We start from the raw sequence: 26,152 nt of genomic DNA, 5'->3' as shown, positions 1-26,152 counted from the left end.
ACTTGGAGTGTTCAAAATCCAGACTCTAAATGTTGTGGCTTCAGTCCACCTCTAGCTTTGTATTAATAAGAACTGAATAGAGAAAGATTGGAGTGGGGAAAAGGTAGGGGAGTTTTGCTTTTACATTCCTTTTGTTTCTTGTAAGTGATCCTTTAGTACTATACCTCTTTGTTTCATTTTATTAGTATCCATGTAAAAGATAACTTTGTAATGTCCTCCCAGAGTTCCAGAGTGCAGGAAATGAGTCCCAAACTGTTCAATTAGCCTTCGGTATGCATTGTGTTCATAGGCAGCAGGAAGGTTGGCAAGCTCTTTCCAGAATGTTTCCGCAAGTGTGAGAAATTCTGGACGGTTATTAATGAATTGAGCAACTTCCACGTTATTGTCAATGACCATCAAGTGCCTACTCTATGGGGATAAAAAAATAATTGTCATACAGAAATATATGTATTGAATGGATTCTGCCAGTCAGATATAGTGATGTTTTACTGGCTGCTGAACAATAGGTGTTGGGGGGTTGCGGGGGGGGGGAAGGGGGACAGGAGGAGGAGGAGAGGGAGAGGACAACCATTCCATATGAAACCTCTGCATTCTGATTTACTCCTTCCTGTAGAACTCACCACATTTGGATCCTGTCACAGGTTTGTGCACTTCTTTAAAAGGCAGGATTTCTTTTTGTTTTGTTTTCTGAAAAAATGTGGGACTGGGAGGGACATTCAGTCCCTGCTGTCCAAAGTCATACAATCCCTTTCATAAACTGATCAAGCACCATATTAAAAATAATTGGGGATTTGTTTGTCTCTACTACTCCAATTGGAAGACTGTTCTAAAGTCTCTCTCCTGTGATAACTTGAAACCTTCATTTAATTTCCAGTGTAAATATATCCATGTCCAGTTTATACCAGTCTGTTTTTGTGGCAAGGTGGTCCTTTAGTTTAAATAGCTCTTCTCCTTCTTGGTGTAAGCCCCATGATGTGCTTATAGAGACCATTTTAAGTTTTTTTCTTCTTCACTTTGCTAAACTAAGCAAGCCAAGCTCTTCTAGTCTCCTTGCATAGAAGGCACTCCATTCCCTTGATCATCCCAGGAGCATTTCTCTGTACCTGATCCATTTTGAGATTCTCTTTCCTACCCACTAGTTACCAACTGGTATGCAGTATTCGAGATGGAGTCTCCAAACTGCATTATCAAATGGCATTAATACTTGCCTATTTCTATGGGAAATATCTTCACTGACACATTTGAGAATCACATTTGCTTTATTTTTGTCCACATCACATTAATGGTTCAGAGGCCTTCTGTAATCAACCCAAGTCTTCTGCTCAGTTATTTCCCACCAATGAGCTGCCAGTTGACAGCAAAAATTGTTATTGCTGGTTCCTGAATTTAAGGATGTGTTCTTTGAAGTATTTAATATGATCCATTACTCCAATATTTAAGCTCTTCCTATTCTTCCCTTATGATATCTCAGGTCTTCTCTTTATGGGTGATACGTTCTAATGTTATGTCATCATCAGCAAAGTTCAATACTATGGTGCTGCTTTTTGTGCCAAAAACTTTCATGAAGATATTAAGCAAAATCATCCAAAGACTGGTCTTTGTGGAATTCCACTAGCCTGATATGTTTTCCTTTCTGAAGTACATATTTTCATCATCCCTTAGCTGGTTTCTTACTCATTTTACAATTTTGTATGAAGATCATCTTCTCCATCTCAACTAATAATTTTCTGTCTCACTAAATCAAAAGGTTTACTAATCTCCAGATCAGGGGTGGGCAGTTATTTCAGGCAGAGGGCTGCTTACGGAGTTTTGGGAAGATATCGGGGGCCACATGACAGGCAGCCAAGGGCAGATAAATATTAATTTTCTAAAAATTTTAGGGGTCCTGTGGGCCACATAGAATGGCCTGGTGGGCCGAATCCAGCCCACAGGCCGCATTTTGCCCACCCCTGCTCCAGATAAATGAGATCTTTTCCTTAATATAGGAAGTCAAAAGCTGAGTATGGCACAATCTAACTTTAGAAAACAGACTACTTTGCATCACAATTTCCATTGATTTGCTCTTTCCTTGTGTATCTTTGAGGTTAGATGAATAAAACAACAGCTGCCATAATTACTTTTACTTTTTACCCCTATAATATCCTCCTCCAATTGTATGGTATTATCCCCAACTTGTAGTATTGGTACCAGACCTGTGATTTCATGTGCCAGTTCTTTCAGAAGTCTTGGATGGACATTATCTAGTTCACCTGACAAAAGTGTATTCAGGCTTTTGTGCTTTCCTTTCATCTCATTTGTGAATAGAATGAAAGGTAAAAAAACATGTCTGTTGTATGTAGGGGAGTTCTTTTAGTTTTTAATTGAAGAAATCTTCCTTCTCCATCTCCTAAAAAACTAGGAAAAGGGCCAAATGGCAAACGAAGGTTCCCATGTGAAAGCTAATAGTGGTTTCCAGGCATTCACAGCACAACAGAAACTGATTAATGGAGGCCTGCTTGAGACAGACATGAGGTACCAGAAACTCTGTTCTCATTATGTGAAAGTCTGGCACACGGTTTTCTGTGTCAGCTGCTCCTGTCCCCCTAAGACACCATATCAGAATTCATCACTGAGGTTTCCACAGTAAGTATGGCTACCTCAGCTTCTCAGTTTCTTTCCCCAATTAACAAATGAACATGTTTTAATTTAATTGGTGTGAGTCTCAATGTATGTAATAAGTAGACAATTTCTTGAAATAATGTAAGAGTGTTCTCTAGCATCTTGCTAGCAATGAGGTTATGAACTAATAAACATCTTCATTATTTAGCCCAAGATTATTTAGTTATTACTTCACAAATCAGTCATTTGAAGAAGCTTTGTTGCTTAACACTTTAATTTTATTTCCCTTGCTTCTGGGCCTTGCTGATTGCTCCCAACCCCCTCCCCCGTTGTACTACATGTGTCAGAGTGTTTTTAAGCCTTCCCAGAGGCACTGGGTGTTGGCTGCAGCCAAGGTTGGAAGCTTTGACTGGGGTGTGCCAATGCTCCTACTGGATTTGGGTTCAAGAAGGAATTTTACCCCTTGGTCAGATTGGTAAGTACTGTGGGATTTTCCCCTCCTCTGTAGTGGCGGGCATAGCTATCTACCTGGGATCTCTTGAGGCTATATTGACTGTTAGGTCCATGTCGTGTCAGGGTTGACAGTAGTCTTCTGCAGAATTTAGATGCTGGATTGTATAGGATGGTTTAGATAGGGATGATCCTACCTCAGGCAGGGGGTTGGACCAGATGACCTCTGGAGGTTCCCTCCAGCTCTACTTCTCATTCTATGATTTTTAGGCAACTTAGAGGCACCATGGCCTGCCTCACAGGAGAGTAATTCTTAGCACTATTCAATCCTGAAATAAGTTTTTATAATGGAAAGTAAGGCTAGCTTTAATTTATTTTCAACTTCCCTTGCTCCAAAATACTGAAGAATGTAATATTAATAATATAAAAACAAGGAGAAACAGATATCTGAATGAACTATTTAAAAGAAAAATAATAACATCAGGAATATTATTTAATTAGGAAATGAAGCCAGTGTAAAATTTTACAAATGCAAACACAGCCAATAAACTCTTAAAAAGAGAAAAACAGCTCTAGCCCAGAGCATTGACATCTCAGTAAAACGTGCAAAATCTTTATCTATATTTTTACTCAAAATAGCAGAACTTTTTCTATAAATGTTTAAAATTAATCATAAAACAGCATTAAAAAATAATAGTGCAATCTCACATGGAAAATTTATAAAGTAGGGTGCTGGTTTATAAATACCTTTGTTTCAATATTATTACTTGTGTCCCGATGATAGTTATGTCCATGATTAGATGTTACAGACACTTCCTTGTGTTTCATATAAGACCATTTGCTATCAAAAAACTCATAGCTAAAATCATTCTGAATTTTCACCTAGGACAAGAAGAATGCAGTTCTTTGTCAATCTCTGTTTATGACGGTTATAGAAACAAACAAATGTATATTACTGGCACAGAGTCCAGAAAGATTGCTTCAACTCAGTTTGTACAAACAGGAAACATTAAACATTATATGACATATACAATTACTGTATAATATTGTGCAATGGTGAATTTTAGATGATATTTACAAAGGGACTTCAGCAGAATTTAGGCACAGTTTCACAGAAACCCTACCAAATCTATTTAAGGGCTGGGGACCTCCTTTATGTCTAAAACCTGACTGAGACACCTGAAGTTCAGCTACTGTGTGGGTTCAGATGTGTTGCATATTGGCTGACATTGGTCTCTGGATGCACATGTCCCACTTACGCCTGTTTGGGAGTCCTGAGCTCATAGGCACGCTTTCAAGTATGCCTGTCAGCAGTGAGTTCAGCACTGACACCTGCTTTCACTGAAAAACTCAGCTCACGTAGGAGAAGGTGGTGAGATTCTGTATAAAAGCTAATTCTGAGAGTACCTGTCTGTGAATGGTGTGTGGGAGAAGGAGCTGGGTTACCTACATTTCCCAGCAGCATCTCCTAACTGCTATGGTAAAATGAAAGTTCTTAATATCCCTCCTGCAAAGACTGGACCACTGTGCAGCCCAATATGAAAGCATCATGGGCCCTGAGAAAGAAAAAGCAAAAGGTAATGTGATGCAGCATGCCAGTGATGAGGACACTTGGGTGGGACGGAGTCCTGGGTTCTGGTCTTTGATCTTGGGGCTACTTATGCATGGTGCATTGGATAACATACGATTATAAATTATTACATGTATTGGAAATACAGTTCATTATTAGGGGAGAGGGGATACTCCCCTGGAAAGTGGGAGAGGTGGGATTAATCCCCTTAGGCAAATTAAACCCAGGTCTCCTATTTCCTGGTTAAGTGCTCTAACCACCAGACTATGTTATGTAGAAGTGGCCACTATCCCCAGCTGTTTGAACATTTGGACATATTAATCATGGCATAATATATAGAGTGGGGTTTGATGCAGTACCAACTGCAGTACAACCACATAGCATATTTTTTAGCATGAAGAGTGGGAGTGAGGGAACAGGGCTTGTTTCTCAGTGGTAGTCTATGGTTTATTGCAAAGGTAATATTCTAAGTGAGGTGTCTCACTCAAGTTTGTGAAACCCCCTTCCCAAGCTGGGCATCTAAAGCTTAGCAGCCAGAGCACAGGAATTCCCCATGCATAAGTCACTTGTGAATCACACCATTAAGGACAGACTGAAGTGTCACTAAGAGAGCAGGACTCATCTTTTTAGTGATATGATTTTTAAACCAGTGGTTGCCAACAGGGGATACGCATACCCCTAGGAGTACTTAAAAGAGTGCTAGGGCGTACATAGAACTCCGCATGCGTGCGTGCAGCTGCAGTGCAGCACATGGGCAGCCAGGAGTGCAGCTTGGCCACGTGGAGAGCAACCAGGTTCCTTGTTGTGGGAGGAGGGAGTGGGGCTGGGGCTGCCCAGCTAGGGCAGGGTGCAGGACTGAGCCATATGTGGGGGGCAGCAGCAGCAGCTTCTTCTACTATGTGCACCCCAGGAGGGCATGGGGGGGTGTGCCCTTGAATCTGTATGTGGGGTGGGGCAGGGGCTGGGGCCATGCTGGGCTCTTCCTGGTGAGGGCTGAGCTGGGCTGCACTCAGGGCGGGTGGCAGCGGCACTGAGAGAGGGATTGTGGGGACTACGGCAAATTCTGGAGAGGCTGCAGACCCCTCCCCCCGTGACTCAGTCCCGTGCCCTGCCCTGGCTGAGCAACCCCTGCTCCAGCCCCACTCCCTCCCCCACCTCTGGGGCTCAATCTCCTCCCCCACTGCCAGTGGCAGCCTGCCCTTGCCCCATGTGCAGATTTGGGGGTGCGTGTCCCCACGCTCTCCCAGGGTGTGCACATTGGTGGGAGCCGCCCCCACTCCCCACACCCCACACCCCAAGATGAGCCACTCATGGCTCCATTCCATGCCCTGTCTCACCCTGGCTGAGCAGCACCTGCCCCCGCACCACTCCCTCCCTCACTGCAGGGACTCAATCTGCACCTCCCCTTTAAAAACAAGAAAAGAATGTAAATGGGTACATGAGGTAAAACTGAGACAGAAGGGGTATACTTGTTAGAGAAGGTTGAAAACCCCTGCTTTAAACTAAGCCTTCCTTCAGAAGACCTTTGCTATTGTCCTAACAAGCATTAATATGAGATGCTTGAAAAGAATATACAGAGGGCTTCACCTGCCCAGGCACAGAGGAAAGGGATGGAGAGGGCCTACATTCAGGAGAACTGAATCCTGGTAAGCACAGTTTACTTTTCCCACTCTTTAACCTTAAGTGTATACTTTTGAGTATTCCCATTTTAAGTGATGTTTTCAATGTGCTGAATATATTACTCAGGCATCCAAAACTTCTGTTGAAATAGAGGATTGAAATCCTGATCCAAGTTATAATTCAGTACATAATATCATTTTCCTTTTAGCAATAGAACCAACAATTAATGTATAAAAATTATTCAATATATATACCATTTTCTAATAAAATTTCACCTCATCTTTTAAAATTTATGCATGAGGTCAATTCACAGCATATGAGAATAAATTAATTGATTTCAGGAGAGCTATGCTGAATTTTTGCAAGTTAAGAATCTAATACTTAGTCCCCAGTGCTGCTTTTGCTTCTATAATTTTTGCCACTGACAGTCCTGTTCCTTAAGTCTAGGGATAAAAGTTACACATAAACTGGTATAAGTGATTAAAAACCAGTTAAAATCTGTATGTGGCAGCGAGAAGCCCCCACAGGCACTGGAAGGAGGTGGGGAAATCCCCACCAGCCCCATGCCACCCAAGCAAGACCCTCCCACCTGGAGAAACTCACCACCCGAGCTGGGGCCAGGGCCAGACCCATGGCTGCGCAAGCTGGCATTATGCCAACTCTTTAAACAGCTGTTCCCAGGCAGGGAAACCCCAGGCCAATCACAGCAGCTGGAGACGCCAACATGGGAAGGTTGAACCCGGCAGAGGGTGGAGAGAGGAGGAAGATGTCAGCGGGGAGCGCGTCCCGCCTGGTGAAGCTCCGGTGGCCAGCAGGAGCCTGGCAGCCAGCTGGGTCCCTGGGTCCCTGCATTATACCAGGAGGGAGGAATTACTTCTATCCTCCCCCCCACCCCCACAGCATCTAACTTCGTAAAAAAAAAAATTCTTTAGAGGCGTTCCTCCCAGAGGGAAGAGGAGGACGCCAGAGAGGAAAAGAAAAGAGGAGACCAGAGCCTAGCTTGGCCGCAGTCAATGCTAGGATTCCAACCATCATAGCAGGCCGGGCTAGCTGGTAGGAATTTTCACCAATGCCAGCCCCTCAGGGAAACTGGGGCCCGCCAGGCATGGCAGGACAACGTGGGCTGCACCAATTGGTTGGCAAGTGGATGGGATGTAGGGGAGGCAGAGCCCGTGGAACATTGCATCAAAACCCTGAGCACCTCTGCAGGGTCCCTAGGAAGAGGATCATCACTGGACCCCTCCTTTTCATACAGTAACACCAAGTCATGGCAGGAGAGTTGAGAGAAGGGTCTGCGGTCGAGATGGACAGTACAGCACTTGTCACATCACACCTAAGCTCATTCACAGTGGTGCATTGACTAGGAAGCCTTGTTTTGAGACATCAGTGCTAGTGGGTTAGAAACCCTGCCCTGGGTCAAAGCCAGCATGCAGGCGCCGACGGTAACCCACGCAGAGCTTCTAGCACAGGCCATCCAAGCCATAGTGCAGATGCTAGAGATACAGCAACTGCAGGGGGCCCACCAGCAGGACTGGATGCAGTGCAATGATACCCTATTCAAGATGCTGCAGATGATGCAGGAAGATGATCGCGAGGCCTATATCGAGGCATTTGAAATATCTGCCCTGCAGACTGGGTTGGATCATACCCAGTGGGCTCACCAGTTGGGGGCTCTGGTGATAGAGCAAGCTGAAGCAGCTTATCGGGCCCTGTCTAGAGAGGATGCCCGAAATTACAACACCGCGAAGGCTGCGACCCTATACAGGCTCAAGATTTCTCCAGAGAGCATTTAAAGATGGGCATTTAAAGCCCGGAAGTCAAAAGAAATCAAGCGGCCACACAGTCTGCTGCAATACCTGTGGGATGCACTTAATAAATGGATACCCGCTGGCCAGTTTGACCGGGGGGGGCCATAGACCAAGTCCTGTTGGAGCAATTCCTCTGGGACCTGGAGGAGGACACCCAGGTGTGGGTCAGGAGACACCAACCCCAGACCAGTGAGGAAGCTCTCTGCCTGGCTGAGGCTTTTGCCAACTCAGAGAATGAGCAAGGTCACGGGCGAGGCCTTCGTGCCCCAGTGGAGAGTGCAGCCAGAGAAGCGAGGTGGTCAATTCTGCTGAAAGGGAGTCAAGGGGCATTGTCTGTTATTGTTACGAACAAGTCAGACATATCTCCAGAGAAAGTGGACTTGGTCTTAGCGAACTGGGGCATGAGTTGACCACATGCACCCCGACCCGAGAAAATGAGCCTGTGGACTGTAGCTTTGGCTCCGTCGTACACGAGGGAGGATGGGATCGCCCCATCATGACAGCTTGGATCAGGGATAGGGCTGTAAAGGCAACCCTAGACATGGGATGTCCCAGTCCCTACTCCGAGTGGACCTAGCCCCGCGGACCAGAGTTAAGGAAGCCGGACCATTGGTAATGATGTGCCTATTGGGTGGGAAGATGAGGTTTTGGAACTGCTACCTTCTCTTGAAGGTGATGGAGTTCCGAGGGGAACTGCAGGTCAGCTTGGCGCCAGCGCTGGCCTGCAAGATGATCATGGGACGAGAATGGGAGCCTGTCGCAGGGCACTCAGGTGCCCTGCACCTGAGAGTGGAAACTGCTCTGGGGAGACCCCTAGTGGCAGAAAGGGGGAGGCTCAGCTGCCAGTCACCAGGGCTGCACAGGTGCTGGTTGCCAGGGCAACTGGGAAAACCAGCTGACCAGGAAGGGGCAGGGCTTATCCCTTCTTAAGCCCAGGTAGAAGGCCAGGAGGGCAGTCCCTCTCCAGCAGCCATGGGAGTAGGGACTCAGCTTGGACAGACAGAGGGGAGGACTCTGGTGTTGAGAGCATCCCCTGGTCACTGCTGAGGGCAGGGAGCCCTCCTCCTCCCTCCCCCCCCGCTCCCTCACTCTCTAGTAGGGAGTAGGTTTTTGTTTCACTGGATGGTCTAGTTTTTGTGTTGTAGCCCAGGGGCTTTATGTTTTATGTTTACTGTTTTGACCGGAGGACCGGGCAAGGCTATTAGGGATGGAGGAGGCCTCATGGGAGCTCCACGGTAGCATGGGGTCTCCTGGCACCAGAGAGGGCGCAGCTTTGTTTACGGGTGTATTGGCCCCAGCCCCGGAGCTCAGGGGCGGCAAGAAGCCCCAGAGCTAGAGGGCAGCGAGGAGCCCCGAGAGAGAAAGGGGCAGCGAGGAGTCCCAGGAAAGTGGGCGGCGAGGAGCCCCGGAGCGAGCAAGACAGGAGGCAGTGAGGAGCCCCGGGAGTAAAGAGGAGGGCCAGAACATAACAAGACCCAGGTCAAACCACATCAACTCCATCTGCGAGGCTTGGGCTGTGGTGTAGGGGAGGAAAAGGAGCTGCAGGTAGCGCCCCCTGTCACTGGAGGGCGGGGCCACTCCCAGAAAGGTTTTGATATTGATACCCCTGTCACAGAGCCATTTTACCCGGTGCTGAAATGGGTCTGGCCAATGGAGGAGGAAAGAAAGCAACTTAGAAAGGGGGAAGGCTGGGCCAGTGAAACCTCCACTCCACAGAGGGAAGCGGCTCAAGACAGGATTGACATGGAAAAAGTGGCTAGTGTGGCACAGTTTTGGCAGGCTCAAAGGGAAAATTCAGAGGTCCGATGCTTCAGGACAAAGGACCCCGGAGAAGGAACGTCCCGCAGTAACTCCAGTTTTGAGGTAATAGGGGGGCTATTATACCGGGTCCAGAGGGGTGAGGAGGGAAGGGTAGAAAAACAGCAGCTAGTGATTCCATCCTCACTTCGCCGACCCACATGGACATTGGAAGTTCTGCGCACCTACACTGCTTTCAAAGGTTAAGTACAGACAGTCAAAAAGCCCGGGGCTAAATCGATTCAATATTTGCAGGTTAGTCTAAACAGCAAAGATTAAACTGAGAAAAACTGGACAGACATTCACTTTTGATTCAGGAAATGCAGCCACATACCCACAGTGACTCAGGGCAGAAGTTCAGTGTGCAAAAATGGCTTTCAAAATAACTGAAAGTGATCTAACATAAACCTGGATGGATGTAGTATCAGACTTAACTGATTTAGGTTAAATCAGTTTATTGAACTTCTGTCTCAGATCCCCTTCAGATTCAAGTTAACTCACAGTCCCCAATCATCCTAAGATGCTGTGCACCCTCTCTTGCAGGGTGGGCAGACTTGAGTTGAGGAACCCATTCTCAGAATAGCCAGTTCAAACCCAGACATAATAGGGCTTACAGAAATGTGGTGGGATTCATCCCATGACTGGGCAGTTAGCATTAGGGGCTGTTGGCTTTACAGGCGGGACAGAGAAGGAAAGAATGGTGGGGGTGTGGCACCTTATGTCAAGGAGCAATACACATCCTCTGCCAGCAGAATGGGGTCAGAGGAGGGGCAAGCTGAAGCGCTCTGGGTCAAGATACAAGGGGATTGTGGGGAGAGGGATTTAATAGTGGGGGTCTATTACAGACCCCCCAACCAAGGGGAGGAGCTGGACCGGGAATTTTCAGGCCAGCTTGCAGAGGCATTTAAGGCAAGGGATGTAGTTGTCATGAGTACATCTGCTGGGAGGAACAGTCAGCCAGGTCAGACCATTCCAGGAGGTTTCTGGCTGAGATACAGGACCTCTATTTAATTCAGGAGGTGCACAGTCCCACCAGAGTAAATGCCTTGTTGGACCTGGTCCTGGCCACAGGTGATGAGCAGGTAAGGGGCCTCCAGGTTCTTGACCACCTGGGTGATAGCGACCATCACTTGCTGGAATTCACCATCCAGCGCAGGGTGTCAAGGGCCTGCAGCAAGGCGGTAGCCCTAGACTTCAAGAGGGCCAACTTCAACAAGCTGAGCTTAATGGGTAAGGCACTGGGGTTCTTGAGGGCAGGGGAACTCAGTGCCCAAGATGAATGGTTGTTCCTTAAGGAGACGATACTCAGGGCCCAAGGGGTGAGCATCCGAAGAAAAAGCAAGGGGGGCAAGACTGGCCAAAAGCCCCCCTGGCCCACCAAGGGCATCCGGGAATGCCTGATTGCCAAAAAGGCAGTGTACACCCGGTGGAAGGGGGGTGCTATCTCCAAAGAGTAGTATACCTCCTCTGCTCGGGCCTATAGGGGGGCTGTTAGGAAAGCTAAGGCAGACATAGAGCTAGGACTAGTGTTCAAGATCAAAGATAATAAAAAGTCCTTTTTCAAATATATAGGGAGGAAGAAGAAAGCACCAGGAAACGTGGGGCCCCTGCAAGATTCTCTGGGCAATCTGGTGGTTGCGCCAGAGGAGAAAGCAGACCTTTTAAACTAATTCTTCACCTCCATTTTCTTGTGCTGGGACCGGGACTTCCCTGCTGTGATGCTAGATGGACTCGAGGGGGACGCCTACAGACCTCAGGTTGGGGAGGACCAGGTTAGAGAGCTTCTGGAGGGGCTGGACATATTCAAATCAGCGGGTCCAAATACCAGGGTGTTGAGGGAGTTAGCAGAGGTTATTGCAGGGCCCTTGGCATGGCTTTACAAGCGCTTGTGGTGCTTGGGCCAGGTGCCAGATCATTGGAAGAGAGCCAACGTGGTCCCCATCTTTAAAAAAGGGAAGAGGGAGGACCTGGGTAACTATAGGCCCATCAGCCTTACCTCAATCCTAGGGAAACTCTTTGAAAAGATCCTCAAGGAGCACATCTGTGATGGGCTGGCTTCAGGGATGACGCTTAAGGGCAACCAGCACGGTTTCATTAGGGGCAGGTCATGTCAGACCAACCTGATTGCCTTTTATGATCAGGTCACAAAAGCATTGGATGCAGGTGTCGCCGTGGACGTAGGCTTTCTGGACTTCAGCAAGGCCTTTGACACCATCTCCCACCCCATCCTCATTAAAAAACTAGGCAACTGTGGCACTGATGCCTACACAGTCAGATGGATTGCAGATTGGCTGAAGGGTCATACTCAGAGGGTGGCGGTGGACGGGTCATATTCAACCTGGGGAGGAGTGGGCAGCAGAGTCCCCCAGGGCTCGGTCCTTGGGCCCGCACTGTTCAATTTCTTTATCAGCAATTTGGATGACAGGGTGAAAAGCAACCTGCTTAAATTTGCTGATGATACCAAAATTCGGGGTGAGGTTAGCATGCTAGTAGGGAGGGAAAGACTGCAGCAAGACCTGGATAGGTTACAGGGGTGGGCTAACAAAAACAGGATGCGTTTCAATAGTGACAAGTGCAGGGTGCTGCACTTGGGCAGTAGTAACTAACAGCACCCTTATAAGATGGGAAACTCCCTTCTTGAGAGCACAGAGGCAGAAAGAGATCTTGGAGTCATTAAGATGAACATGGGCTGACAATGCGAGGTCACGGTTGGCAGGGCTAACTGGACCTTGTCGTGCATCCACAGGTGCATCCCAAGTAGGGCCAAGGAGGTGATCCTCCCCCTCTACATGATGCTGGTCAGGCCACAGCTGCAGTACTGTGTCCAGTTCTGTGCATCCCTCTTCAGGAGGGATGTGGACAACATTGAGAGGGTCCAGAGGAGGGCCACCTGCATGATCCGGGGACAACAGGGAAGACCCTACAATGGGAGACTGCGGGACCAGAACCTGTTCAGCCTTCACAAGAGAAGGCTGAAGGGGGACCTGGTGACCATCTATAAACTCACTAGGGGGGACCAGAAGGGTTTGGGAGAGCCCTTGTTCCCCCTGGCATAACAAGGAATAATGGACACAAGTTGTTGGAGAGTAGGTTTAGATTAGACATCCGTAAGAACTACTTCACAGTCAGGGCGGCTAGGATCTGGAACCAACTTCCAAGGGACGTGGTGCTGGCTCCTACCCTGGGGGTCTTTAAGAAGAGGCTTGATGACTACCTGGCTGAAGTAATTTGAGCCCAGTTTTTCTCCTGCCCAGGATGGGGGTCGGACTTGAAGATCTACAGTGTCCCTTCTGACCCTACTTCTATGATTCTATGACTTGGCCCAAGCTGTCTGCTTCACCCAAGAAGGGAGGCATGCTTTAGTGTCCTCCCCCTCCCCCCATTGCTTTTGGCCTGAACCACTGCAGACATGTGGCTGCATTTCCAGAATAAGAAGTGAATGTCTGTTCACTTGCTTATCGGTTCAATCTATGCAGCTTAGGCTGACCTGCGAATACCAAATTGATTCAGCTCCAGGCTTTTTGACTGTCTGTACATAGCCATAAAGAAACCTCATTGCATTATTCTCCCAGTTCTAAATTTAAGCCTAGAAATAAAGCTGTGATTTAAAGGTAAACATACTTGGAATGTATAGGCAAGGACACTTTCACTCAGCCTGTAGTATTCTTTCTGATCACCACTAAACACTTTTCTGCATTGTCCACCAAAGCTTCTCGTATGAATTACATTTCCCCTCGTTTCACCAGTAATGGCATCAAAGCTACAAGACAGGAAACAGTAAAGATAATTTATTAAGGCAGTTGAGCTATTGAGTACAAGGAACAGTTAATAAGATTATAAAACTACAAAAGCTATTATAAGTGAACATTGCTATATTTGCAGATTAGGATAAAAGGCTAATTTTACATAAGAAAATAGAATACTCTTTATGGGCTCTGCTGTTGCAGAACTGTACCATACATAATATTTCAGATAATGAAAAGTAAAATGACATTCTTGATTTTTCTCAACCATAATGAACACATGACTAACTGCTAACTTCAGTACATTTGTATCTATGGCAACTGCTTAGGTCTAGCTGCACTTTTCCTGCATTTCTGTATCTTATCTGAACTAAGATCACATTCAAGGAAACATGGCTGTACGAAACAAATTTAAAATACAATCATTTTGTTATGCTAACATTATGTGATGTAATGGAGATCTGCAAAGAATATGGATTTCCAATGCTAAATGCTCAATAATGATCGTTGTTGCTATGCATGTAGTTTGAAAGCCTATCTTGCTCTAATCGTGTCTATAGACAACTGGCAGCATTACCGCATGTTTTTAGTTGGAAATGAAAAGTTGCAGGAGTGAATGTATTTAAAACTTAGCTTAAAATAAAGAATGCAGATGAATGGCTGTATTACAATAACAAAATAATGTTGTCAAATTGTAAGACAGCTCTAAACCCCCTTAAGAAAGGGTCTTAATTTCTTTGCATTGGTGGAGAAATGAGAGGCTACTGTTATGAGGGACATAATAATGAAGTAGGTGCAAAAAAAATCTTAGCATAGACCTGATTCTCTACTGCTGTGAAACTTTTTTAATTACCTACACTTCTGCAAAATGAAAGAAAAACCTATTTTTTTAATCCAACTGCATTCTATACACCCATTGCAAAGGGTATGAATGCTAATTTGAGACACCAATCTGAAGAATTAGGCTCTTTGCATGGAAGGCTATGTCACATAGGACAAAATTTTACTGTCACCTCTACAACTGCAGCTCCCATTGAAGTCAATGGAAGTTAAATGTGCAGCTGAGGACAGAATCTCTCCCACAGTGGCAAAATCTATGTAGTACTCCAAGCATCACTGATGTAACTAGCCAGCCAGGCTACATTGACAATGGGATGAAAAGTGCTAAACTCCATGTAGATACATTGCTGCCCTCTGTTATGTGGAATGACTGTCCATAAACAGTTTAATGTAGGTAGTTTGGAACCCAAAGTCCTTGAGATCTCAGGCTGAAGTTTCCTCGGCTCCATATGGGGAGTGTATTTAAGGACCATGTTGGCTGTATTTCTACAGCCAAGTGTTGTTTAAAAGCACTATGAAATTTCAACTTATGTAAAAACGAAAAGGAAGCTTACCCTGCTCCTGTAAGTTCTGAATTGGGAGGTGTTTTATCTATATCACAAACTGTTTTCCCTTCTTCACATCGATCTTCATCAGCACCATCTTTTTCACAGTCCTGGTCTCCATTGCACACAAGGGAATTGCTAATGCATTGGCCTACAAGCAAAACAATTATTTAGTGCAGGGGTGTCAAATTTGCTTTGTTCTCTGGGTTGGATCTAGAGCAGGGGTGGGCAAAATGTGGCCCAGGGGTTGTATGCAGCCTGCCAGGCCATTCTATCAGGCCTGCGGGGCCCCTAAAAAATTTAGAAAATTAATATTTATCTGCCCTTGGCTGCCTATCAGGTGGCCCTTGATGGCTTGCCAAAACTCAGTAAGCAGACCTCCTCCAAAAAGAATTGCCCACCCCTGATCTAGAGCATCAGGCTCTTCACTGGTTGGATTCAGCCTGAGGCATACAATGGCAGAAGCAGCCACTGCAGCAGCAACAACAGCAATCACAGTAGCAGTGGGGCCAGTGGCTGAGGGCCAGGTAGCCTCTTGCTGTGATGGAGGTGGTGCAAGCACTGGTGGACCAAGCGGGGGCTGGTTGCGTACCAGGACCCCAAGGGTCTGGATGCTGCAACAGGCTGCTCCCACCAATGACCAGCCCCAAATTTCCACAAATTTCCTGACTCGTTTGTCACCTTGTTGGGAAGATGGAGTGGCTCTGGACAATGAGCCAAATGTTTGACACCCTTGATTCACCGTACTTCAAAGTAAGAATGCTGGGTGCTTCCTATGTTAATTTAATTGTAATAGCATATTTTGATTTTAGTTTGATATTCACAAGGTCAATCTATTGTGAAAGAAATAAAAGATTCAATGGCCTGGCTCTGGAGTAGGAGAATTCAAGTTTGGCACTCAGTTTCTCACTCCCTAAGACAGTGAAGAGCATGTTTTAAAAAAGTGTGAACTAAACTGCAAGCCCAGAAAGTGGTGCTGCGTATGCTGCATTTTGACATGCATGCATACATTTCAAGATGTGTTTAGGAGTGCTTGGGTTCATATATTTAGAATGCAGCCATTAATTACACATTCATAGACTGCACCTAATTTTTTCTCTGCTTTGACCTATTGTACTCCACTGAACCATTCTGGCATAGGGTTATGGTCAGCTGTAACAGTTATCCCAATATTGAAGCTATTTCTGTGTAACAATCTACTGCTCTGAGGGTGCATCTACACATTCATCAATGTGCCTTAGATACTGCAAATTTAGTTTAGTACTTCCTTAATAAAGTTGTAGTCACAATTTTATGCACTGTACCTTTTGCCCTTCCAGGAATTTTACTGAATAAATCAGCAAAATCTTGGATTATCTGAGCCAGTTGCCCTTGTTGACTTGCTATAACGTTTTATCCCATGGGGACCCTTCCCATTTCTATTACATACTCTAAACCCTCTCCCAAACTCTTCCTTCTCCAGGAAAGGATTTGCTAGGAGCCTCTCTGGTTCCTACCATAGCTTTAATAAATTGATGTGAAAGGTTTGTTTCTCTCTTCTATGACAAGGCCTCAGCACTTCATAGCTGACCAGGCCTACCTAGCATAGTATGTGAAATAGTCCCTGCCAGCATGTCAAAAACTTACTCATGGAACTAGGCAACAGAACCGATGCTCTTTGACCTACCTGGAACTCCTGTTCCCCAGCATCTTTATAGTACTGCTCCTGCTTCACCTATGCCTCCCTCAAATTATCTCCTGCCACCGTGTTGGATTTCTGCTATTGTTCCTTAAGGGAGGCTGCATACTGGGAGGGAGTTACCCACTCTTTTGACTGTCTCTCTTCTCTTTCGTATGACATCCAATAAACCCCTTGGAGTGTGGCTATAGATTAACTCGAAAGGCGTACAGCCCAGGGATGCCTGGGGTGCTTCCCTGACAGTGAACAACAAGGGAGGGGGGATCAACAGATCCCAGCACTGCGGATCCTCCTGAGTGCACTGTTGAAGCATTGCCTTAAGTGTCCCATTGAATCACTCCACTAAACCATTCTTTTTGAGGATGACAAACCATTCTTTTTGTGTGCTTGAAATAACTGGAGATATCCCTCGGGTGTGATGCCCAGGTGATACAAAATCTCTTTCTTCACTCAAACTTAATCCTGAGCATCAAGGCGAGATATTGCCCAATACACAGCCTGGGCCTACCTGACCAATAGTACCTCCAATTTAGCTGTCCCATTAGTCTTAACCAACACTGTACTGACTGCGGCCCTCTTGAAACTTTCTAATAAAGCCTCAGGATCGTCCTGTGATGTCATTTTTGGAACTCAAAAGTCCAGTAAATTCCAGTGAACCATTTCTTGCTGTTTCATCAATTGCTCATCTAGGGCAATTTGCCAAGCTGTTCGTTGCTGCTGCTGCTGTAATATTTGGGCTACCAAATTCAAAGTCTGCTGAATGGCCTCTTCACCTGCAACTACCTCTAACTGGGGATCCATCACCACATCTGGGTGTAAGATCAGTTCATGGTTCCCAGCCAGTGCACCAATTTGCCACTGGTATGCATTATAGGGCCTTGGTCCCCTCTTGGCCAATGTCCTGCTCACTGGCAATGACAGGGTGGGACCTAGGGTGTGTCACCTGGGTACCCTGGTAAATATTCTTTCTTGCCTGCCATGCTGTTATCTTGTTTTACTGGGAGCCCGTTTTCCTCCAGGTGACCCCCCTCTAGGTCCACTGCCCTGGCCTCTTTATGGGGCTCCAGCCTTTCCTATGGGGAGTACTCCAGCTTATCACTTCTGGAGTACAAGTTGATGTTAGTATCTTAGCAGATGGAGATGGTGTCTGTCCAGGTTCTCACCCATCCCCTGCTACCTCACTCCTATCCTGGACCAGAAGCACTGTTCCTTCAGGCCTCCAGATGTTACTATGCTCTTCTTTCACAATTCAATAGTCTTTGAAAATAGCCTGTGCTGGGGGTCAGCCTTCTGGCATAGAGCCCTCCCCACAGTCCTCAGTGGCCCCTTTCGGGATAAGGTAACTTAACAGTTCTTCTCAAGGAACAGTCTCTAATCCAAAATGGAAAACTCAATAAAAATGTAACTAAAATGCCAGCTGCTGCTGCTTCTGCATGCTCTGACATACTTCCTTGGGGCAGTTGCTCCTTGGCTGAGCCTCTTCCCAACTTGGCCCTTTTACATCATCAGTCCCAGTCACCTGGAGGTCAGATGGCCCTCTGGCCCTTCACAGCTCCGAGCCACATTGTTGGGGACACTTCCAGGCAAGCTGCCATGTCATCCCTATCACCGAGCCTTCTTCAGAGGGTTTCACAGTCCTGAGGCAGAGTCCCCTTGTGACCCTCTTTTGGCCCTACAGGGGAAAAGGTGCTGCTGAGGCTGGTGCCCCCAAAACCAGATCCCTCCCAACATGACCATCTTCCCTGGTTGCATCTGACTTGGGTCCAGTTACCTTACAGTTGTCCTCACTGGCACCTTCTGTTTGCCATGGCATCCAGTGCAGGCAGCCTGCATGGTGTGGTGCTCCTCCAACCCCCACACAGCACAGCCAGGACAGCTGCCACATCCCCAACTGCCTGCTTGCCCTTTCTGGAGAGTCCCTCCAATGCCTTCTTTTCCCTCATGTCTCAGATGCCTGCTGGTAGCCCTCTTCAGAGCCAGAAGTACTCCTGCCAGTCTGCTGCACTCCAATCCAGAGAAAGACATTGCTCCAGAAGTGTTGTGCCTGAGCTGGCTTTCTGCCCGCATTCACAGCCTTTGCTGAGGTGAGTGACAGGGGTGGGTTATCTCTTGGGCCCTCTCCTCCCCTATTACACTCCTTTCTCCCTTTATAAAAGTACTATCTAAATGTGCAGTACCTAAAGTTACTGCTCAGTAGTGCCAGCACATGGTTATTTAATGAAACTTACTGTGCATTAGCCTAATAACACTGCACAGTAGGCCACTAGCGTGGTTTTTGCTGTGATATGCTACTGCACAGTGTTATTAGGCTAATGTGCACTAAGCATCTCACGTAGATGCTCCCTGAGTGACCCAAACTACAGTAAATTTCAAACATTTTTCCAGTTTTGTCAAAAAAAATGACAGCAGTTTAGCTTCTCTATACCCATCTTAAAATGTACTGCCCAGAACTGCACACAATACTCCAGCTGAGACCTAACCAGCACTGGGGGGTGGGAAGGAGTCCGTCTTGGTAAAGCCAAGTACTAGAATATACCAATGCAGGGATCAGTGTGAATAAAATATAACTTTCTGTTATGTCAGCCTTAATTAATAATAATAGTTTTTAATATTTTGCAATGTACCTTCCCACTGTCTACTTTTCAAGGATAAAATAATTGGGTTCATAATTCTAAATATCAAAGAACTAAAAAAAAAAGTAACATAAAGTACCTGAAAAACACCTGAATCTATCCCCACAGCCATCCTCTGTTGGGCATCCTCTTGTGGGAACACACTGTTGTGTTTGAAAGGCATCTCCAGAACATGGGTTTCCCCCATATTGACCATAAACAGCTACTGTTCGTCTGCGAATCTGAATGCAAATCCAGAGAAACTATTAGAAAATGTAAGCCTGAAGCAGAAATAATAGGCTTCATCATGACTGCTCTACCAATTTTCTTTTGTGATGAACATGTTAACAAACATGGTTGCTGTACTGCAACATAACAACAAACTGATATAAAATAAAAGGAAGGAGTCTACTAAGTTGAAAACTCTTCTACAATCTAGGTGCTGAATGGAGTCAGTTGGAACCGTGTGAACCGTTCAGTTTCATTTTGTATTTCTAAGTGGTGACAATCACTCTTGGAACTAATCTATCAAAACTGAACTAAAACAGCCTTCACTCCCAAAGGAAACCAACTGCAAAGGAATGTTATAACAATCAAACCAGACATTATGTTTTTTTTCATCTCATGAAAGATTCAGGTTTGTTTGAAAGCTTGTGAGAAGAAAAGTTCTTAATTTGATCCCATCCATCTATCCCTTTGATTTCTCAGAAGCAGTAAGGCACATTTGCTTCCCACACGAGAAGAAGTACCAAAGACAGAAAGTACTTTTAACAATATACCTGCGTTTTAGTACAGCCATCGCATTCAGACCAGGGGCCAAAAGGATTCCAGCGACAGTGGACAGGGGAAGGACTGGTTGGGTTTTTTTGCATTGTTAAAACAAAAAGGGAAAAATCTGTCAGGAATTATGACATCACTGCTGGAGTCAAGTTTTCAGAGAGGAAATTTTGTTTAAAACATGGGGTTAAAAACCAGTGAGATTCATTTAACCTGCAGGAGGAGAGTCAAACCTTCCAGCTCTAACGTCTATGAAATCTATGAAACGGGCAGGCTACAAGTCAGGTAGGAGGCACTTTCCCTGAGGAGTCATATGCTAGCACTGACCAGACAGAAGCCATCCAGCATGAAGGGCATAGCTCTGTGTCACAGGGCACAGAGAGGCCAGGTTGCAGTAGGAGCTTAGCTAGAGTTCTTATGAAGCACTTCAGGTTGCGGTTGCTTATCCGTTCCTTTAACTGACTCGGGACCAGTTTTTCAGGCTTGGTCAGAGAAGAGTAAAGCAGTGCCCCACACCGTACATCAGCCGTGTCTATGTATCTAACTCTGTAACAGATACACTAAACATACATTTCCCTCCTTGGCATGAAATGTTTTATACTCACCTTGAAAAAACTGGAAAGAAGCCTGCGATTTCCACCAGAAGGAAAATCTCAAAAACCTGAAAAGGAAGGCAAGACAACAGACTTGCTTTGTACTGCTTTTTCTTTGAGTGTGTGTACATGCTGTGCCCGATTCTGCAGTCCTTACTCCAGCCAAACTCTTTAGTAAATAAATAAGAACATCACTCCTAACAAGGATCTCAAATCAGCATAGTCTCCTCCACTCCCTTTTCTTGTCATTCTACTTTCTTGCACTTTTGTCCCATTACACACTTCTCAGCCAACCGTGAATGAATATTTCATTGGATCAGCGTGTGCATTTCACTGGTAGAACTTCACTAAGTGATTGTCTTACCTTCATTTTAGGAGAAATGCTCCGCTACCCAGCAACTGCTGGGGAAGAAGTGTGCTTTGGCTGGGGGCAATTCAGCAGCAGGCGGAGTCTGTCTGTCTGCCTCTGGCTCTTCTGGAGTCTGACTGCCTTGCTGTGTTGCTTTTTTTTTCACAGAAGGGCTGAGTAATGCTAAGGAATTTTAATTTTAACCCATCTAGTCCTCTCTAGGGATACAAAGAGCCTGTTCTTGGAGCAGCTCAGTCTCTTAAAGACAGACAATTATACATGTAGATCAAGACTTGGCTGGATTTGCACAAAGCTGTGGGAATAGCTCCTTGGAAGAACTTGGCTTCCTTTTATCTTCTGTCACAGGGTCACAACTGAACAGCAGTTTTCAATGATCACAGGCCAGTTCTCTTCTCATCCAACAAACCCAGAACAGCTCCACTCCTTAGAAGCAGCTCTACTCTGGCTTTAAACCTGAATCAGTGGGCGCATTTACATGAGATGCTAAATGTGCAGTAGCCTAATAATACTGTGCAATAGCCTGTCATAGCAGAAATGCACTAATATGCTACTGTGCAGTATTATTAGGCTATTGCACAGTAGCATTACTAAACAGGCATGAGCCGGCCCTAATGTGCAGTAGTGCCAGCTACTGGTTATACAAGTACTAAATTTAATATGCCATAACTATGAGACATAAATTAACCTGTAGATGTACCCAGTGAGGTTAGGTTCTGGCCATAGATCTCTGATAAGCACTATTCCACCCATCTGCTCCTGCTTTTATACTCACCACTCCCTTGTTTATACAGAAAACCCTCGCTATTTGTGGGTTTGGCATTCGCGGTTTCAAATATTTGTGAATGCCGAACCTGTATCTTAAATATACTTACAGGGATATACTCTTTGGGAGCTCTGCGCTTGCCACCGCTGGGCTCCTGCCACCGCCCCGGACCCCTGCTGCCACCCTGAGCCCCTACCGCTGCTTCTGGGCTCCCACCATAGCCAGCATAGCCGTGTTCCCCGCCCCAGCCACCAGGGGCAAGCTGTGCTGTATTCGTGGATTTCACCATTTACAGGGATCTCAAGAACGTATCCCCCACAAATGGCGAGGGTCACACCTAAGGATTGCATTAGCCTTAGCAACATACTACAGATCCCCTGGTGAGGCTAGTTTGAGGTCATCCCCAGCAGTCACTCTTCATAACAAGGCTACAGTCTCAAGAGCAGCTGTGGTGGCACATCCTAAACTGGCTTCATGGAAGCATGCTCACAGAAACTAGTGAATGGAACATGCAGTGTAGGCATCCCTTTCTCTTGGTCTCAACTCTCTTGCCTGAATTCCCTTTTACTTATTCTGTTCTTTCCTTGTACTGGGCTCTGTCCTCTTCAAAAGCTGCCTCTAATCCAGTATCACCATCAAAAAACCACAGCTAGGAAAATGTCCGTTGATTTATTTTTGCAGAAAGTGGGTAAAGCTTATATGAAGTCAAAATGTATTCCCCTTCAAGGAACTGCTGGGGTGATGCAGGCTATTTTGTACACTTGAGTGCAATCCATGAGAAAGACAGCCATGTAGTGCCTGGTGTTTTCTCTAACTGAAGATACTCGGGCACTGCAATCAAGTCACCCTTTATTTTATTTTTTTGATAGAATAAACAGATTGAGCTCTTAAAGGCCATGTTTACATGGTATATTTACTTTGGTCCAGAGCAGCAACCTCAACCAAGCCATGCTGCTCCAGTTGGGCTATCTTTGTTTCTGGGCTACGAGGTGGATAACCGGCATTTTTGTCACTCAACAGTGCTACTTAGTCTATCCCAGCAGTTCTCAACCTTTTTAGATGCAAGGCTCATCTTGGGGAATGCCAGCTCTTAGTTTTTGCTAGTTTTTGACTAAAAAAATAATAGAGCAATTCTTCTGTTTCAAAGATCTCAGATCACAACAGGTCAGGATCTTTTTGGACACTATGGACTCCTATTTGAAATCTCTGGATTTATCTTGTGAATTGTGTGAGTTTTTTGCACACCTAATAGTGCTAATATTGTATGGCACCCTGTAGCACCCTTAAAAGGATCTTGTGACACCTTGGTTGAGAATCTCTAGACAAGCAAAATGCTAAACAGATGTAACTACCTGGCTTCCAATGCAGAAGGCAGCTAATGCAAAGTAGCACAGGATGTTCAAGGATGCCACTCTGGAGCGTGTATTTATCAGGCATAATTTACCTTGTATAAATTTACCATCTACATGTGGCCTAAATCAGAGGGGCCAGTTTGTGGCAGGCATGTCACAGGAGGCATGGGTAGCCTCTGTGTGTTGTATGCAACAGATCAGGGAGGAGACAAGCAGCACAGTAGCAGATAGGGCAGGAAGCAGAGCAGCAGATCAAGCAGGGAGCACAGGGCAGGAAGTAGAAAATAGAGCAGCAGATTAGGCAGGAGAAAGTGATCAGAGTGACACTCAGGGTGGGCATGAGGCTAATTTGTGGCAAGCCTGCTGCTGGTCTAAATCATGCCATTTCTTTAGCCCTTTGTCAGTTTTGCTGATATTTTCTGCACCCTTTCCAGTTTTTGAGCATCCTTTTTAAAATGAGGACAGACAAAGTGTACATGATATTTCAGTACTGGTCGCATTGGCTGCCTATACATTTGCTCGGAGGTGGGGAGGAGCAGAGGAGGGGCATTTTAATTACAGCGGTTCCTGGAGAGCTGCTTTAATTAAAATACCTCATTGTCATGTATATTAAACCCCCATGGGTACATGTACATGCCACGATATTTGCCCCTTCAGGCACTGCAACTGAGAGAATGAATAACACTTTTCCACCAGCAAATTTCCAGATCCATAGGGAACCTTAGAGGCAGATGATATGGCTCTGTGGGCCAGACATGATAAAGTATCATTTTTCACAGCATGCTAGTATGCCCTGGCATGCCCTTTGGGGATCACTGATCTAAGGGCTGTATTAGCCTTAGCATTGTACTGCCAGCTTATGCCAAGGTGCTTATCTGTTAAGACCCCAAAGTCCCCCATCTGGTGGGTATGGCCTGTATTCCTTGCTCCTGGATGATTTCTTGTTCAGTTCCCAGGTCTGAGGTTGTGTTGCTTTGTTTAGGTCAGAGATGATAATTAGACGTTTGCTAGATGAAATCAGTTTCAAAGTTACTGTAACAGGAGCAGGAGCTTCCTTCAAAGACTCTTGTGGTGATCCATGCTGCCTAAGGAAGTTTTTACTTTGTCTGGTTTATACCTTTCTTGTATTTTTATCTACAGAAAATAAGACCAGCATTCACTGCTCTTTCATAATGTTAAGCTACTATCCAGGGAGTCCCCAGGGTTGCAATGGCCAGCAAGACCAAATGGTAGATTTTTGGATAAACTGCTTACTAGTCTTTTTAAAATATGTCCTCGGGCATATTAGACTGAAACTAAACTTGGATGTTTTTAGATTGTTCAGAATCCAACAGTAACAAAAGCAAAGAGCTTGAACAGACAAGGAACAAAATAGATTCATGTCAAGACAAGCCTTGAATATCTCAGAGGACTGAGATTCCACAATTCTTGCAGCAGCTTACACAACCAACTGTTAGGTTATCAGTCTGTTTTAGGGACTAAAATGTGATTTACTTTGCTCTGCAATGGATGTGGTTGATTCTTCTTTTTTTATCTCCTACACACTTAAACTGTAGATCATTTAGAGTCTTATTGTTTTCTACATTTGTACAATTGTTAGAACATTTCTACATTTGCACATTTGTTAAAACATAACCTTCTTAGAGTTTGATAATACTCTACTTGCATTGTATCTCTTTTCATCAGGAATTGTAGGGTGCCTATCACAATACAGCCTGGCCCATTGAAGGGTATCCACAGTACTGCTATAATACAAATAAATAATTAAACAAGTCACTCTGGAAGATGTCCATTGGGTAGAACTCTCCTGGGAAAGTAATGGGGGCTAGACATACAGAAGACATAAAATTGGCTCCTATGGGTCACATTTCTAAGATGGCTCTGCTCCCACTTAGGCTCACTGAAGACAGATTTTTCCAAAATATTCAACACCCAACAGCTTCCACTAGGACACTGTGGGCACATCTATACATCACACTATACTGCTGTAGTGACGCACTATGTCACTATAGTGACACGATGTGGTGACGTAGCAATTGCGTGCTTCTATATGTTGCTGGCAGCTACTTTGCTGTAGCAGTGCACTCCCCAGTTTTAGCATGCTGCTGTGGCGAAGCAGCAGCTAAGAATAACTGTACCATGAGTATGGCGCAGTATAGGTGGTTACTAAAGCACGGTGCAGTAAAAACATTGCCATAGGGCAACAGGTAGGCATGTCCTCTGTTGCCCAAACCAATACAGAAGTCAATGTACCCAGGCTTTTTGAAAATCTAGCTAACCAGTTTAGTTCCTAAATGGGTACTGTGTGCTTTGGAAAATCTGGCAGTGGGTGATATTAGTAAAAGTGATTCTTTTATTGAATTATCTTTAATGTTTGGAATGTAGGTAAAAATCATTAAAATGCAGTGTTATTTTTAAATGAATTACTACTGCTTCAGCCTGCCATTCTCTAAGGATTTTATGCTAGACACATCATGTTGAAGTTAATCTTCCCTATAATCTTAGACCATTTTACTCCTTAAAAGTAAGTCAGAGGATGAAAGAGTGTGTAAACTCAGTTTCCCCACCAACATATCCTTTTTTCTGTCACGAAGGCCACATTCTCCTGAAAACAAAACAAAACAGGGCTTGTCTTGACCCAGTAAATATCTCCACAGGCCAAACAATATGTAAAATTATTCATCTGAGGTAAAATTAATTCCTGTACAGAGGACCAACATGAAAGAAGGGGTAAATGCAACTTAGCTGCTAAGCAGGATTGATTTTTAACCAAGGTTAGTAGAAGTGAAACTGATTTTTCTTCTAGCAACTATTTTGCAATAAAAACAGTTTTTGTTATAGCAACTCAGTCATTGCCAATAATTATTGCAGTACATCCAGTGTTCCGCTTTGTCTGCTAAAGACATGTGCTGTGAGTAGTTTGGAAAGGAGACAAAGGACTGACAGTAAGGTAAGACAGTATTTGCCTTGCCCCAAATGAGAATTCCAGCGGTACCACCATAATGCTTCATTTCCCTGTCTAATGATACTGAGCCC

At 45.3% G+C, this 26,152-nt stretch overlaps 1 protein-coding gene across 1 annotated transcript in view; it reads right to left on the bottom strand.

Annotated features, from left to right (window-relative positions):
• Positions 1-21,143, bottom strand: part of C7 (complement C7) — a 52,605-nt gene extending 31,462 nt beyond the window's left edge. Inside the window, exons 1-8 of the mRNA XM_090037993.1 lie at positions 20,996-21,143; positions 20,644-20,699; positions 20,041-20,113; positions 19,362-19,503; positions 14,981-15,122; positions 13,465-13,603; positions 3,796-3,930; positions 165-408 (exon numbers count right to left, since the gene is read on the bottom strand). Of these exons, the coding sequence (XP_089894119.1) occupies positions 165-408; positions 3,796-3,930; positions 13,465-13,603; positions 14,981-15,122; positions 19,362-19,503; positions 20,041-20,113; positions 20,644-20,699; positions 20,996-21,001 (937 nt within the window). The 5' untranslated portion in view covers positions 21,002-21,143. The remainder of the gene's footprint in view (positions 1-164; positions 409-3,795; positions 3,931-13,464; positions 13,604-14,980; positions 15,123-19,361; positions 19,504-20,040; positions 20,114-20,643; positions 20,700-20,995) is intronic.
• Positions 21,144-26,152: the final 5,009 nt, after the last annotated feature.

This window comes from Crocodylus siamensis, chromosome 3 (genome assembly GCF_052110815.1).
Source record: "Crocodylus siamensis isolate JL-2025a chromosome 3, ASM5211081v1, whole genome shotgun sequence".
NCBI classification, from domain to species: Eukaryota; Metazoa; Chordata; order Crocodylia; family Crocodylidae; genus Crocodylus; species Crocodylus siamensis.
Note: the sequence above shows the minus strand (reverse complement) of the source record. Positions and strands in the feature narration are given on the sequence as shown.